This window comes from Armigeres subalbatus, chromosome 2 (assembly GCF_024139115.2).
Source record: "Armigeres subalbatus isolate Guangzhou_Male chromosome 2, GZ_Asu_2, whole genome shotgun sequence".
Classification (NCBI taxonomy): Eukaryota; Metazoa; Arthropoda; class Insecta; order Diptera; family Culicidae; genus Armigeres; species Armigeres subalbatus.
This window is the reverse complement of record NC_085140.1, coordinates 81239546-81251705: the sequence shown is the minus strand read 5'-3', so window position 1 is coordinate 81251705 and position 12160 is coordinate 81239546. Positions and strand designations below refer to the sequence as shown.

At 44.0% G+C, this 12160-nt stretch overlaps 1 protein-coding gene across 1 annotated transcript; it reads right to left on the bottom strand.

The window, feature by feature from the left end:
• Positions 1–9431: 9431 nt before the first annotated feature.
• On the bottom strand, positions 9432–11086 carry LOC134214605 (ras-like GTP-binding protein RhoL). Its single transcript, XM_062693938.1, has 5 exons — positions 10855–11086; positions 10449–10628; positions 10197–10311; positions 9894–10011; positions 9432–9824 (listed from the first exon to the last, which is right to left on the bottom strand). The coding sequence occupies exons 2-5, from the start codon at positions 10559–10561 to the stop codon at positions 9604–9606; spliced, it is 567 nt and encodes a 188-aa protein (XP_062549922.1). The 5' UTR covers positions 10562–10628; positions 10855–11086; the 3' UTR covers positions 9432–9603.
• Between the last annotated feature and the right edge of the window lie 1074 nt (positions 11087–12160).

Sequence of the window (12160 nt, the reverse complement as noted above, 5' to 3'; positions counted from 1 at the left end):
TGTATGCCGGTGGACTCATATGTGTCCTAGCAATACAGATCATTCGCTTACCGGCAGTATACTGGCCCTTTTCGCATAACATCCCCATATCGAAAAACTACGAACGGAGAAAATGGCCATTCCAATTATTGGAACACTTTTTGGTGTATTTTTTTGCATTTGCATTTTTTTTAGTTTTACATGTTTACGGGCCCTCCTTAGCCATGCAGTTAGACGCGCGGCTACAAAGCAAGACCATGCTGAGGGTGGCCGGGTTCGATTCCCGGTGCCGGTCTAGGCAATTTTCGGATTGGAAATTGTCTCGACTTCCCTGGGCATAAAAGTATCATCGTGCTAGCCTCATGATATACGAATGCAGAAATGGTAACCTGGCTTAGAAACCTCGCAGTTAATAATTGTGAAAGTGCTTAATGAACACTAAGCTGCGAGGCGGCTCTGTCTCAATACTGTGGGACTGATATGCGAATATATTTGGTTTCGTGAACATATTTCACACACTATTTAGTCTCACGGTGTTTCAAATGTTTTTGTTTGAAAGTCCCTATTACGGTTTTGTAACGTAAGAAATAATTGGAAAAGTGTGTTTTCCGAGTACTTGGTATGTCAGCGTTGCAATTATTACAAGTCATCAATCCGCTCAGCTTTCGAGACAAGCAGACGTGTTTTCGATTGCGCTCTCCGACGGTCAAGCATATTAAATCCAATGGTTTATTTTTCATCCGTCCGTGCCGAGTCGCGCGCTTTTAGTGTATCGCGATGAGGCGAAAAAATACTTCTCGTATAGATTACTCGCGCTTCCCGGTGAAGCCGTCTTTCGAGAAGATGCATGGCTTTTGGCGCAGGACTGAAGAAAGAAGAAGTTGTAAGACTCCAGTGCCACCGCGGTGAACAATGTGCGTTCGTCAAGGTCAACGATCTGACGCTCGCACAAAAAATCGTGGACGAACGCGATGAAAAACATGAAGTGGATATTGCGGGGAAGAAGCACAAGTTGCGAATAATGATGGAAGATGGAAGTGTTGAAGTGAAGGTGCCCGATTTGCACGTTTCCGAAAAGAAGAACGTCGAGTTCCTCAGTGCGTTCGGGGAAGTGATCTCGCTGCGCGAATTGGCGTGGGGTGAAGGTTTCGAGTTCGGTGGAATTCCACTCGGTATTTGGTCGGCTCGTATGCTGGACAAACGAAATATCGATTCGTGGGTCACGATTGATGGCCAGTAAGCGTACATCCACTACAAGGGTCAGATACAGGGCCTCCTACAAACAATGCAAAGAGCAGGCACACACTGGCATTTCTTGTGTACAAAACAAGAAACTGTTGGTCCAAAAAAGTTACGCCACTTTGACGAAGCAAACTGAGCCCCAATAAGCGCTGAAGAAGACGAACGGAGCGAAACCCCCGATTGCCAAACCAGTTGGTCAGGGCTATTACGCTCCACCTCCAGCATCGCTGGAGGCATTTTCCGAGCTACCGAAGCCGGTGAGTCGACGTCTTGGCACGAACGGTGTCGCTCATCCCGCTGCAAAAGTAGAACGCGCCCTGCTCATCGTCGTCGTCGTTACGCACTCGTTTGCTGAGCCAAACCGCCGGCTTCGAGACGGGCGGACGTCCACGACAAGCGGACGAAGCCGAGGACGTCCGCACGGCAAGAAGCGATGGTGACGACGAGCAGGACATGGATTCTTTTCCATAAATGGCTCTCACGTCGTACAATCTCGCCTCTATAAACATCGGAACCTTCTCGAACCCCACGTGAGTTTCGCGCTCCGTACCTTCATCAGTAGCCAAAGCCTGGACATAGTGTGTCTGCAAGAAGTCGAGAACGAACAGCTTTCCTTGCCTGGATTTGTCGTTTTCGCCAATGTAGACCACACGAGGAGAGGCACATCTGTTGCGGTGAAGGAGCACATCCAGGTCACTCACGTAGAAAAGAGTCTGAATAGCCGGTTAATCGCGCTGCGGGTGTACGACACGACTATCTGCAACGTCTACGCTCCCTCCGGTACTGCGCATCGAGCGGCCAGAGAAGATTCTTTCATTGGCACGCTGGCGTACTACCTTCGCCACCACACCCCAAACGTCATATTCGCTGGCAATTTTAACTGCGTACTCGACTCGTCCATGCATGCGACTCGTCCAGTCCGAATACAAGCCAGTCTCTAAAAGCAGCCGTCCAACAGCTGCAGCTGCATGATGTGTAAGAAAAGCTGTATCCGCGTGATCCCGGTTTCACATACGTCAATCGAAACGCTCATTCTCGACTTGATCGTATCAACCTACAGTCCGCATACACGCACGTCTGTTGCTTCATGGATAACAAGGCGCTGACGATAAGACTCTGTCTCCCCCCACTGGGACATGAACCCGGGCGCGGATTCTGGGCCCTACGGCTCCATCTTTTGACGAAAGACAACGTTGCCGAGTCCCATTATAAGTGGCAATAATGGACTCGGCAGCACAGAAACTATGCGTCGTGGATGGAATGGTGGCTGTCGTACGCTAAGCCAAAAATTAAATAATTTTTCATGTGGAAATCTCGAGCCGGTTTCGAGGAATTTAGCGATGCGCACAAGGGGGTGATTCAAATATGACGTCTACTATTTTTTCATGTTTCTAGACCCCCCTCCTCCCTCTGTCACGCTTTTTTGTATACCTAGTATATGTACTGTCCCAAAATCTTAGACCCCCCTAAAACCTGTGACATCGTTATTGAACGACCCCTCAGCGTCTCTATTCGCAACTACGGATAGCGTACGACGAATATTTTCAACATCCCGAAATGTTGATCATCATAAACCGTCTTAAAGGTGAAATGATGGCGCTGCAAAGAAACTTTTCCCATGCGTTCATGCGTATAAATGGAACGCACCTGTCGGGAGAGCCCATGTATTCATTCCAGCTGGGGGAAAGAAGACGAAAAAAACACACATTACGTAGCTACAAACGGCTGAAAACGAGATTGAAAATGACTCACAAGCAATCAAAGCAAATCTGTTTTCTTTTGTCTCCAGCCTCTACTCGGAAGAAGCAGTAGAACACAACGAGGACGGTGTCAGGCCATTTGGCCGAAGGTCATTAGGCCGAACGGTCATTAGGCCGAATTAACAAAAAGAAGCAAAAAATTAAAAATGAAAACTTCTTTCTTCACCTTACCCCTTCTTCCTTCTCTCTTCTTGCATCTTCCTACTTCTATCGTCTTCTTTCTTCTATATTCTTTCTTACTTCTTCTTTGTTTCATATTTCTTCTTCCTTCTTCCTCCTTTATCCTTTTTTCTTCTTCCATTCTACTTCTTCCTCACTTCGCACTACTCACTTCTCACTCCTCAGTTCTTATTCGGCCTAATGGCCATTCGGCCTAATGACCATTCGGCCTAATGGCCTTCGGCCTAATGACCCAGCATCAACGAGGACGGGTTTGTATGCGAAAGAGTCATCCCACCAGACGACCCTCTGAACGAGCGATACATCGAAGTGATAAAGACGGCAGAAATATTATCTGCTATCAGAGCGAGTGCGCCAAAAAGATCGCCCGGTTCCGATGGGATCCCACGAGAGTTCTACGTCCCGTTCAACGTCATCCACCGAGAGTTGAACTAGCTTCTCAAGTAAGCACTCAACGGCAACCTTCTCCATGCCTTCGTTGAGAGCATCATCGTGCTGGTGAAGAAGAAAGGTGTATCCTGCATAATGAAAAACCGACTAGAGAGCGTCATGCAAGCCCATCGTCTTTTGAGCGACGGACATTTTCCAAGCCATTCTTGCCAAGCCAACGAAGAACCCATCGCTCTTCATCGCTCCGGCTGGCAAGGTCCACATCAGGATGCTTTTATTGTGGGGTGGTCTCACTTGCCAATGTCCCCAAGTCAGCCATCTTGAATTTTGTATGGAATTTATGCTCATTTGTTCACGTTTTGCACTGAAAATTAATGCCCCCCACCACCCTTCGCGTTGGTTATTCCCATCTACTGACGAAGTCGTTTAACCTATACATACGAAAGGGCATTGGTCTGGATGTTGACCTGCTCGTCAATGGGTGTCTTTTTTGTTCGTTCAAGATTTCTCGTTCGGTGCGGCAAGGGGACTCGTTGTCCATGCACCTTTTCGTCATCTACCTTCATCCCCTAGTGGGTCGGCTCGGGCAAGTGTGTGGGTAAGATTTGCTTGTTGCCTACGCCGACGACATCAGCGTGATCCAAATAATCTTCAGGATCAAATAATGTTTTATTTCTGAATTTCATTCAGAACCCTGCTCAAGACCTGATTCGTCTGATTCAGAGTCCTCTTCAATAATATGTTCAAAGCGCAACTTGAAATTCAGAATTTATCTCAAAAATATTTTTTTTTTCAGCATCCATCTCAGATTAGAATCGGAACCCAACGCAGGATACTGCCTCAGAATACCATTTCATAGCTCTATTCGAAATCCTTTTCAGGATTCTGTTGAGAATCCATCTCAGAATTCTGTTCCTAGTCCATCTCAGGAAACCACTTAGAAGCCATCTCAGAATTATGTTCCGAATCCACCTCATGATGCTGTTCAAAATCCATCCCAGAATTCTGTTCCGAATCTATCTCAGTATTCTGGTCACAATCCATCTCAGGATTCTGTTTAGTATCAGAGTTCTGAATCTAAAGATTTTGTTCAGAATCCATCTCCAAATTCCGTACAGAATTCATCTCTAGATTCCGCTCAGAATCCATCTCAGGGTTCTAAACAGAATCCTATTATGGATTGTGAACATAATTCTGAGAAGGATTCGGAACAGAATTCTGAAACGAATTCTGAATATATTCCTTAGAAGGGACAGAGTTCAAAGCAGCATATTGCGCAATCTAGAGTAAGATTCTGAACAGAACCCAGAAAAAGAAAAATCTGAACAAAATCCGAAGGATTCTGGATATAATCTGGAATAGGATCCGAAATAGTATTATGTTTGGGATTCCTAATCTAATCCGAAGTAGAATTCAGAACATAATTCGTAATACAGTGAACTCACCTAAATCGATGTTCTGTAACTCGATATTTTCCCTTACTCGATGAAATTCAAAGTCCCTTGAATATTTCGCATATTTCGTTCCCTCCGTAAGTCGATATCTCCCTTACTCGATATTCTCCAAGTCGAAGAAATTTTCCAATGGATTTTCACCTTGTTAACTCGATGTTGTCTGAAACAGTTACATGCACGACATTGTTAGAAATTAGAAGTGAAAAGTAATGAGCGAGAAGTAAGAAACAAGAAAAGAAAAACGAGAAGTGACAAATGAGAAATAAGGAGTTAGAAGTGAGAAAGGAGAAGTAAGAAGTGAAAAATTAGATGTCAGATATGAGAAAATCGAAGTGAGACGAGAAAAGGTTTTAAGTGAGAAATGAGAAGTGAGAAGTTCGATGAGAAATGCGAAGTACGAAGTGAGTAGTAAGAAGTGAAAAGTTAGAAGTTAGATGTGAAAAATTAAAAGTGAGAAATGATAAATCAGAAGTGAGATATAAGAAGTTATAAGTGAGCAATGAGAAGTGAAAAGTGCGAAATAAGAAGTGAGGTGAGGTATGTTTTGCAGATGTAAGGAATTAAGTTGATAGGAATATTATTTTGAGCTTTTAGTGGAATGTCTTTACTTGTCATAAGACGAGTTTGTAAAATTCCAACGTGAGTCGAGTCAAGTACGAGACAATGGAGACGGCTTTGAGGTCGAAATACGTATGTGCCAAAGGTATAATCAAGTGGTGGAATTAAATGGAATTGTACAAACTGGTCTTATAACAAGGAATTACTTGATACTTGATGGGCTACAGCTCTTCGATGAACCTACGCAGAATGGAGTATCCTTCTCCACTGGACTCGATCCTGGGCCAATCGCTTCCAGTCGCCCTGAACGTTGAGTGCCCTCAGGTCCTCTTCAACTGCAGAAAGCCTTCCACGAAGAGTGCGGCCTCTTCCGGGTTCTCTACTAAATATTATCTTCGCTTGACGTTCTTCCGGCATACGAACAACTTGACCAGCCCACCGTAGTCTGCCGTCTTGAAAAAGCTTAATAATATCCAGCCCTTTATACACCTGGTACAACTCGTGATTCATGCGACGCCGCCAGATACCGTTCTCCTGTTTACCGCCGAGTATTGTCCGCAGCACCTTACGCTTAAACCTTCCGAAAGCTCTCCGATCAGCCTCCTTTAACGTCCATGTTTCATGGCCGTATAAAGCCACCGGAAGAATCAGAGTAGTATACAGCGCGAGTTTTGTTTTCGTTTGCAGACTACGGGACTTAAGCTGGTTACGAAGTCCGTAATAAGCCCTATTTGCAGCTGCAATACGCCTTTTCACCTCGCGGGTAACATCATTATCGCACGTCACTAATGTTCCAAGATACACAAATTCTTCTACCACTTCCAATTTTTCACCATCTAGCACCATTTCGCTACCACTTCCACTAATGAACCACTGGGGCCCTCCTTAGCCGTGTGGTAAGACACGCGGATATAAAGCAAGACCATGCTGAGGGTGGCTGGGTTCGATTCCCGGCGCCGGTCTAGGCAATATTCGGTTTGAAAATTGTCTCGACTTCCCTGGGCATAAAAGTATCATCGTGTTAGCCTCATGATATACGAATGCAAAAATAGTAACTTGGCTTAGAAACCTCGCAGTTAATAACTGTGGAAGTGCTTAATGAACACTTAGCTGAGACCTGCGAGGCGGCTTTGTCCCAGTTAGGGATGTAATAAGAAGAAGAAGAAGAACCACTAATGAACCCACGTTGATTGCCAGCGCCAATGTACTTCGTTTTGCTGGAATTGATCGTGAGTCCAATCCTCGCTGTCTCCCTCTTAAAAGGCACAAAAGCTTCTTCCACGGCACGGCGATTGATCCCGATAATGTCGATATCGTCCCCAAATTCCAGGATCATATGCGATCTTGTGATAATGGTACCGCTTCTTTGCACACCAGCTCTCCTAATCGCTCCCTCGAGCGCTATATTGAACAGTAGATTCGGGAGTGCATCACCCTGCTTTAATCCATCTAAGGTAACAAATGATGTCGATATTTCATCCGCAACCCTTACACTTGATTTCGATCCGTTCAACGTTATACGAATCAGCCGTATCAGTTTCGCCGGAAAACCATGTTCAAGCATAATTTGCCATAATTAATTTCTTTTCACTGAATCGTACGCCGCCTTTAAGTCAATAAACAGATGATGTGTCTGCAAGTTGTACTCCCGGAATTTATCAAGGATTTGTCTCTGGGTAAACATTTAATTCGTCGTTGATCGGCCCTCACGAAAACCTGCTTGGTATTCGCGGAAGAAGGACTCTTCAAGCGGTCTCAATCTGTTGAATAGAATACGGGACACAATTTTGTACACCGAATTAAGGAGGGTTATTCCTCGGTAACTGGCGCACTCCAGTCTGTGCCCTTTCTTAAAGAGATGGCAAATGAGGCCGTCCAACCAGCTAGCAGGCATTTCCTCGTCTTCCCACATTTTCGACATAATATGGTGCAGAACTTCATAACAAGGAATTAAGTCTTTTATTTTACCAGTTTTTTTTTAGACTTTATACCAAATTAAACCGTTTCTAAAAAGAAAACAGCTTTTCGCCAAAAATCGACATGGGACTGTTATGCGAATAGCGGCAGTATAGATGTCAGACAATTAAAATGCATTTCATTGTTCATAATAAGTTGGTTCACGCATTTTCCTCTTACTCGATATACACTTTATCATCTCGTTTATACACATTCATTTCATTTATTTAGTTTACATCTAAACAGATAACACTGAATCAACAATTTGAAGCCACAATACACGGTTCGAGGACGCATCTCTCCATCCTCGGATACGCCCCACGCTCGCCAAGTCGTTTTGCACCTGGTCTACCCATCTCGCTCGCTGCGCTCCACGCCGTCTCGTACCTGCTGGATCGGAAGCGAACACCATCTTTGCAGGGTTGCTGTCCGGCATTCTTGCAACATGTCCTGCCCATCGTACCCTTCCGGCTTTAGCTACCTTCTGGATACTGGGTTCGCCGTAGAGTTGGGCGAGCTCATGGTTCATTCTTCGCCGCCACACACCGTCTTCTTGCACACCGCCAAAGATGGTCCTAAGCACCCGTCTCTCGAATACTCCGAGTGCTTGCAAGTCCTCCTCGAGCATTGTCCATGATTCATGTCCGTAGAGGACAACCGGTCTTATAAGCGTCTTGTACATGACACATTTGGTGCGGTGGTGAATTTTTTTCGACCGCAGTTTCTTCTGGAGCCCGTAAAAGGGCCGACTTCCACAGATGATGCGCCTTCGTATTTCACGGCTAACGTTGTTGTCAGCCGTTAGCAAGGATCCGAGGTAGACGAATTCCTCGACCACCTCGAAGGTATCCCCGTCTATCGTAACACTGTTTCCCAGGCGGGCCCTGTCGCGCTCGGTTCCGCCCACAAGCATGTACTTTGTCTTTGACGCATTCACCACCAGTCCAACTTTTGTTGCTTCACGTTTCAGGTGGGTGTACAGTTCTGCCACCTTTGCAAATGTTCGGCCGACAATGTCCATGTCATCCGCGAAGCAAATAAATTGACTGAATCTGTTGAAAATCGTACCCCGAGTGTTACACCCGGCTCTCCGCATGACACCTTCTAGCGCAATGTTGAACAACAGGCACGAAAGTCCATCACCTTGTCTTAGTCCCCGGCGTGATTCGAACGAACTGGAGTGTTCGCCCGAAATCTTCACACAGTTTTGCACACCATCCACTTGGCTTTGATCAGTCTGGTAAGCTTCCCAGGGAAGCTGTTCTCGTCCATAATTTTCCATAGCTCTACGCGGTCTATACTGTCGTATGCCGCCTTGAAATCAACGAACAGATGGTGCGTTGGGACCTGGTATTCACGGCATTTTTGAAGGATTTGCCGTACAGTAAAGATCTGGTCCGTTGTCGAGCGGCCGTCAACGAAGCCGGCTTGATAACTTCCCACGAACTTGTTCACTAATGGTGACAGACGACGGAAGATGATCTGGGATATCACTTTGTAGGCGGCATTAAGGATGGTGATTGCTCGATAGTTCTCACACTCCAGCTTGTCGCCTTTCTTGTAGATGGGGCATATAACCCCTTCCTTCCACTCCTCCGGTAGCTGTTCGGTTTCCCAGATTCTAACTATCAGTTTGTGCAGGCAAGTGGCCAGCTTTTCCGGGGCCATCTTGATGAGCTCAGCTCCGATACCATCCTTACCAGCTGCTCGTTTATACACATATACACTTTAAATCGATATACACTTTACAGATCCGGCTTAGAAAATTTTACCAGCATTTCACTCTTTTAGCTTCAATCAAAAATTATTATTTTTCACAAATATGTCTCACATTTTTTTCGAGTGCAAAAAAAATAGTTGTTAACATTTATAATGATGCTTTTAAATGTATCTTTCATATATCAAAACAGCAAATATCATAGTTATTCATCTATTTTGTAACGGATGTATTTTGTATCTAAGTCGAATAGTATATAACACTTTATGCTATGAGCTTTCGTTCAATGAATGATTGCCGTTCGGTACGTACAACTTAACAAAAAAAACTTAAAAGATCTAATCGGAACTTGAAAAATTTGACCGCACTAAGAAATGGGACACAGCCCGCAGCACTGCTCGTCCGGTTCCGGTATTGGTACGCCATAGATGCACGCTCGAACGGCTTCCTCTATTGCAAGTTTGACGTTTATGTCATTTTTGGCCGAGCATTCCACAAAACAATTGGCGTTGATCTTACGTGCGAGTTTTGCACCCTCCTCGGTGCTGACCTCAGTGTCAATATATCTGCGAAGATCTACTTTTGTGGCTGCAAGTAGAATTTTTCATCATCGATACTGGCGTACTAGTCATGAACGCTATTATATACAAAGCTTACCGATTAGAACGATGGGAACTTTATTGCCCGTTGCCGATAGCTCTGGAATCCATTTTGCCTTGATGTTTTCGAATGTGACACGATTATCAATGCTGTAGCAAAGAAGGAAGCACTGTGCCTGAAATAGAAACGGAATCATTAAGGATTTAAATATCTTCAATTATCCTGCCCAGTAATCTGATAGTTAGACTAACCTAAAGCAAATACCGTATACAATAAACATCTTCCTAGTAAATAACCAAACATTCATAATAGATCGAGTCGGTCCCCTACGCATCTCGTTCTTGTTTTTATCGCACTCACCTTCTTGTAAAACTGTTGCCGGATGCGGTCATAATCTTCCTGCCCGGCTGTGTCGTGGAGAGTAATCGTATGCCTCACTCCGTCCAAAACCATTTCAATCGATTCTTTGTCATATCTGGAGGAGATGATAACGAACAATTATAGCAATCCCCATTTTAAGATAGCACCGGCACCAAATTGAAGCCCAGCATTGAATAGTGAATCAATGTTATGCTGTTAGTTCAGGGGGAATTTCTCGATGTTCCTACTTACATTGTCGGTGTATAGAAGTTTGTGAATGATTCATCCGTGTAGGCATGCAATAGGCATGTTTTGCCGACGGTACCATCTCCCACTACAACGATATTGAGAACGTCGTGGGACATTTTGTACACCTTTCTCAGACGACGTAATAATTAGATTAAAGGATCCGAATTTGGCCGGTTTCTGTTCCTGTTGTGTTGAATACAAATAATATTAGTTACTTCTAGCTGAAGCTTGATTTCTTGACCATTGCTCAAGCCCGGAAGCTGCCGGGTGGTTCGCTAATATTGGCACTCGGTACACATCTAATCACTTCATAACCACATAAGTGCTGATTTGTGTGAGCTAGTTAGAAGTAAACAGTTTCCCACAAAGGAAGAACATTGAACAAACGGAATTGGAGCGACTCTCTTACCTGGGCAGCAGGTACTGGGTTAGCAGTACATCGAGCTTCCAATGTGTTGCAGTCAGGAGCTTAATCACCACATACGGCGGCCCACACAAATACGTACACGGGATGCACTTCCACAACCTCTGGGAAAGCTTTGCTGGGGTCTGCTTAGCCACAACAATGTCCAGGATATCACTACAGCACAGAAGCAGCAGCTTAACACACCGGTTCCACTAGTAAAATGCGTTCGCAATCGTCCATACCCGGTCGTTACTAAATAGACGACAAGTGTGATTGTGGCTTATCTTATCTAATCGTTAGTCACTGCGTGGTGGAGTGCATTGGCAATGTTGGTTCACTTGACCGCAATCAAGTGTGAGATTCGGAATTTATCTGTAGTAGGCAGAAATAATTTCCGAGAATTTTCGGCAGGTAGCTTCTTCATCATCAATGACTTCAAATATCAACTGAGAATTGGCCTGCTCCCCAACTTAGTGGTCTATAAACATTTTCATAGTTATTAATTGAAAGCTTTTCTGTGCTTGCCATTGAGTAAATGTGTATCTTGTGTGGCAAGCACAATGGATACACTATGCTCAGGGAACCGGGAATGTTTCCGAATCGAATTCGCCATCTTCGGATTGCCTTGCAAAGTTAATAGAAAAGCCAAATCAGCTAATTAGTTGTAGGATATTAATTAAATTAATTAAAGCATAGAGCTTTCAATCAAGCTTAAAAATACAATCTAGTCTAGTCTATTAGAAACAAAACAGCCTACTCGTGGAAAAAATGATAGATTCGACTATTACTTTTCTTGTCTATTACTTTTCTTGTCAATATTTATGTTGATTGATGGTTGGCTACATCTACATTCAGTAATCAGTGGTGGTAGGATCATCAATTGGCCACTTTTATATGAACGTAAATTGAACAATACCTAACACCAACCAAATTTAACTTCTAATAGAACTTTCTTGTGACATTGAAGCGGGACAATTGCTCCGCCTTTTCACGGTCTCGATTCACCTGCTGACGCTTTTTATTCCGGATAATCAAGTTTTGTCTATTCTGCACACAGGAAAAAAGTCTATTCCCAGAAATGGGAACATAGCTCATGATTCCAGGAATCCAGCAAGTTTTCATGGTATGAAAATGCACCATGAACTTTTTTCGTGTTTTCATTAGACCTTTAATCACAAACTTCTTTGGACAATCCTTCAGTTTTTTTTAAAGAAATATGCTCAGGAAATCCTTTGTAAACTCCTTTTGGAATAATTTCAGAAATTCTTCAATGTTCTTTCAAAAAATTCTTTTAGTAAAGTTATATAAT

Excerpts from the sequence above, each read along its gene's own strand:
- LOC134214605 (XM_062693938.1), bottom strand. The coding sequence starts at position 10,561 with ATGTCCCACGACGTTCTCAATATCGTTGTAGTGGGAGATGGTACCGTC. Across the intron at positions 10,012-10,196 it reads GGCAACAGTTTTACAAGAAG|GCACAGTGCTTCCTTCTTTG; the intron begins GTGAGTGCGATA and ends TTTCTATTTCAG. Across the intron at positions 9,825-9,893 it reads AGTTCCCATCGTTCTAATCG|CCACAAAAGTAGATCTTCGC; the intron begins GTAAGCTTTGTA and ends TTCTACTTGCAG.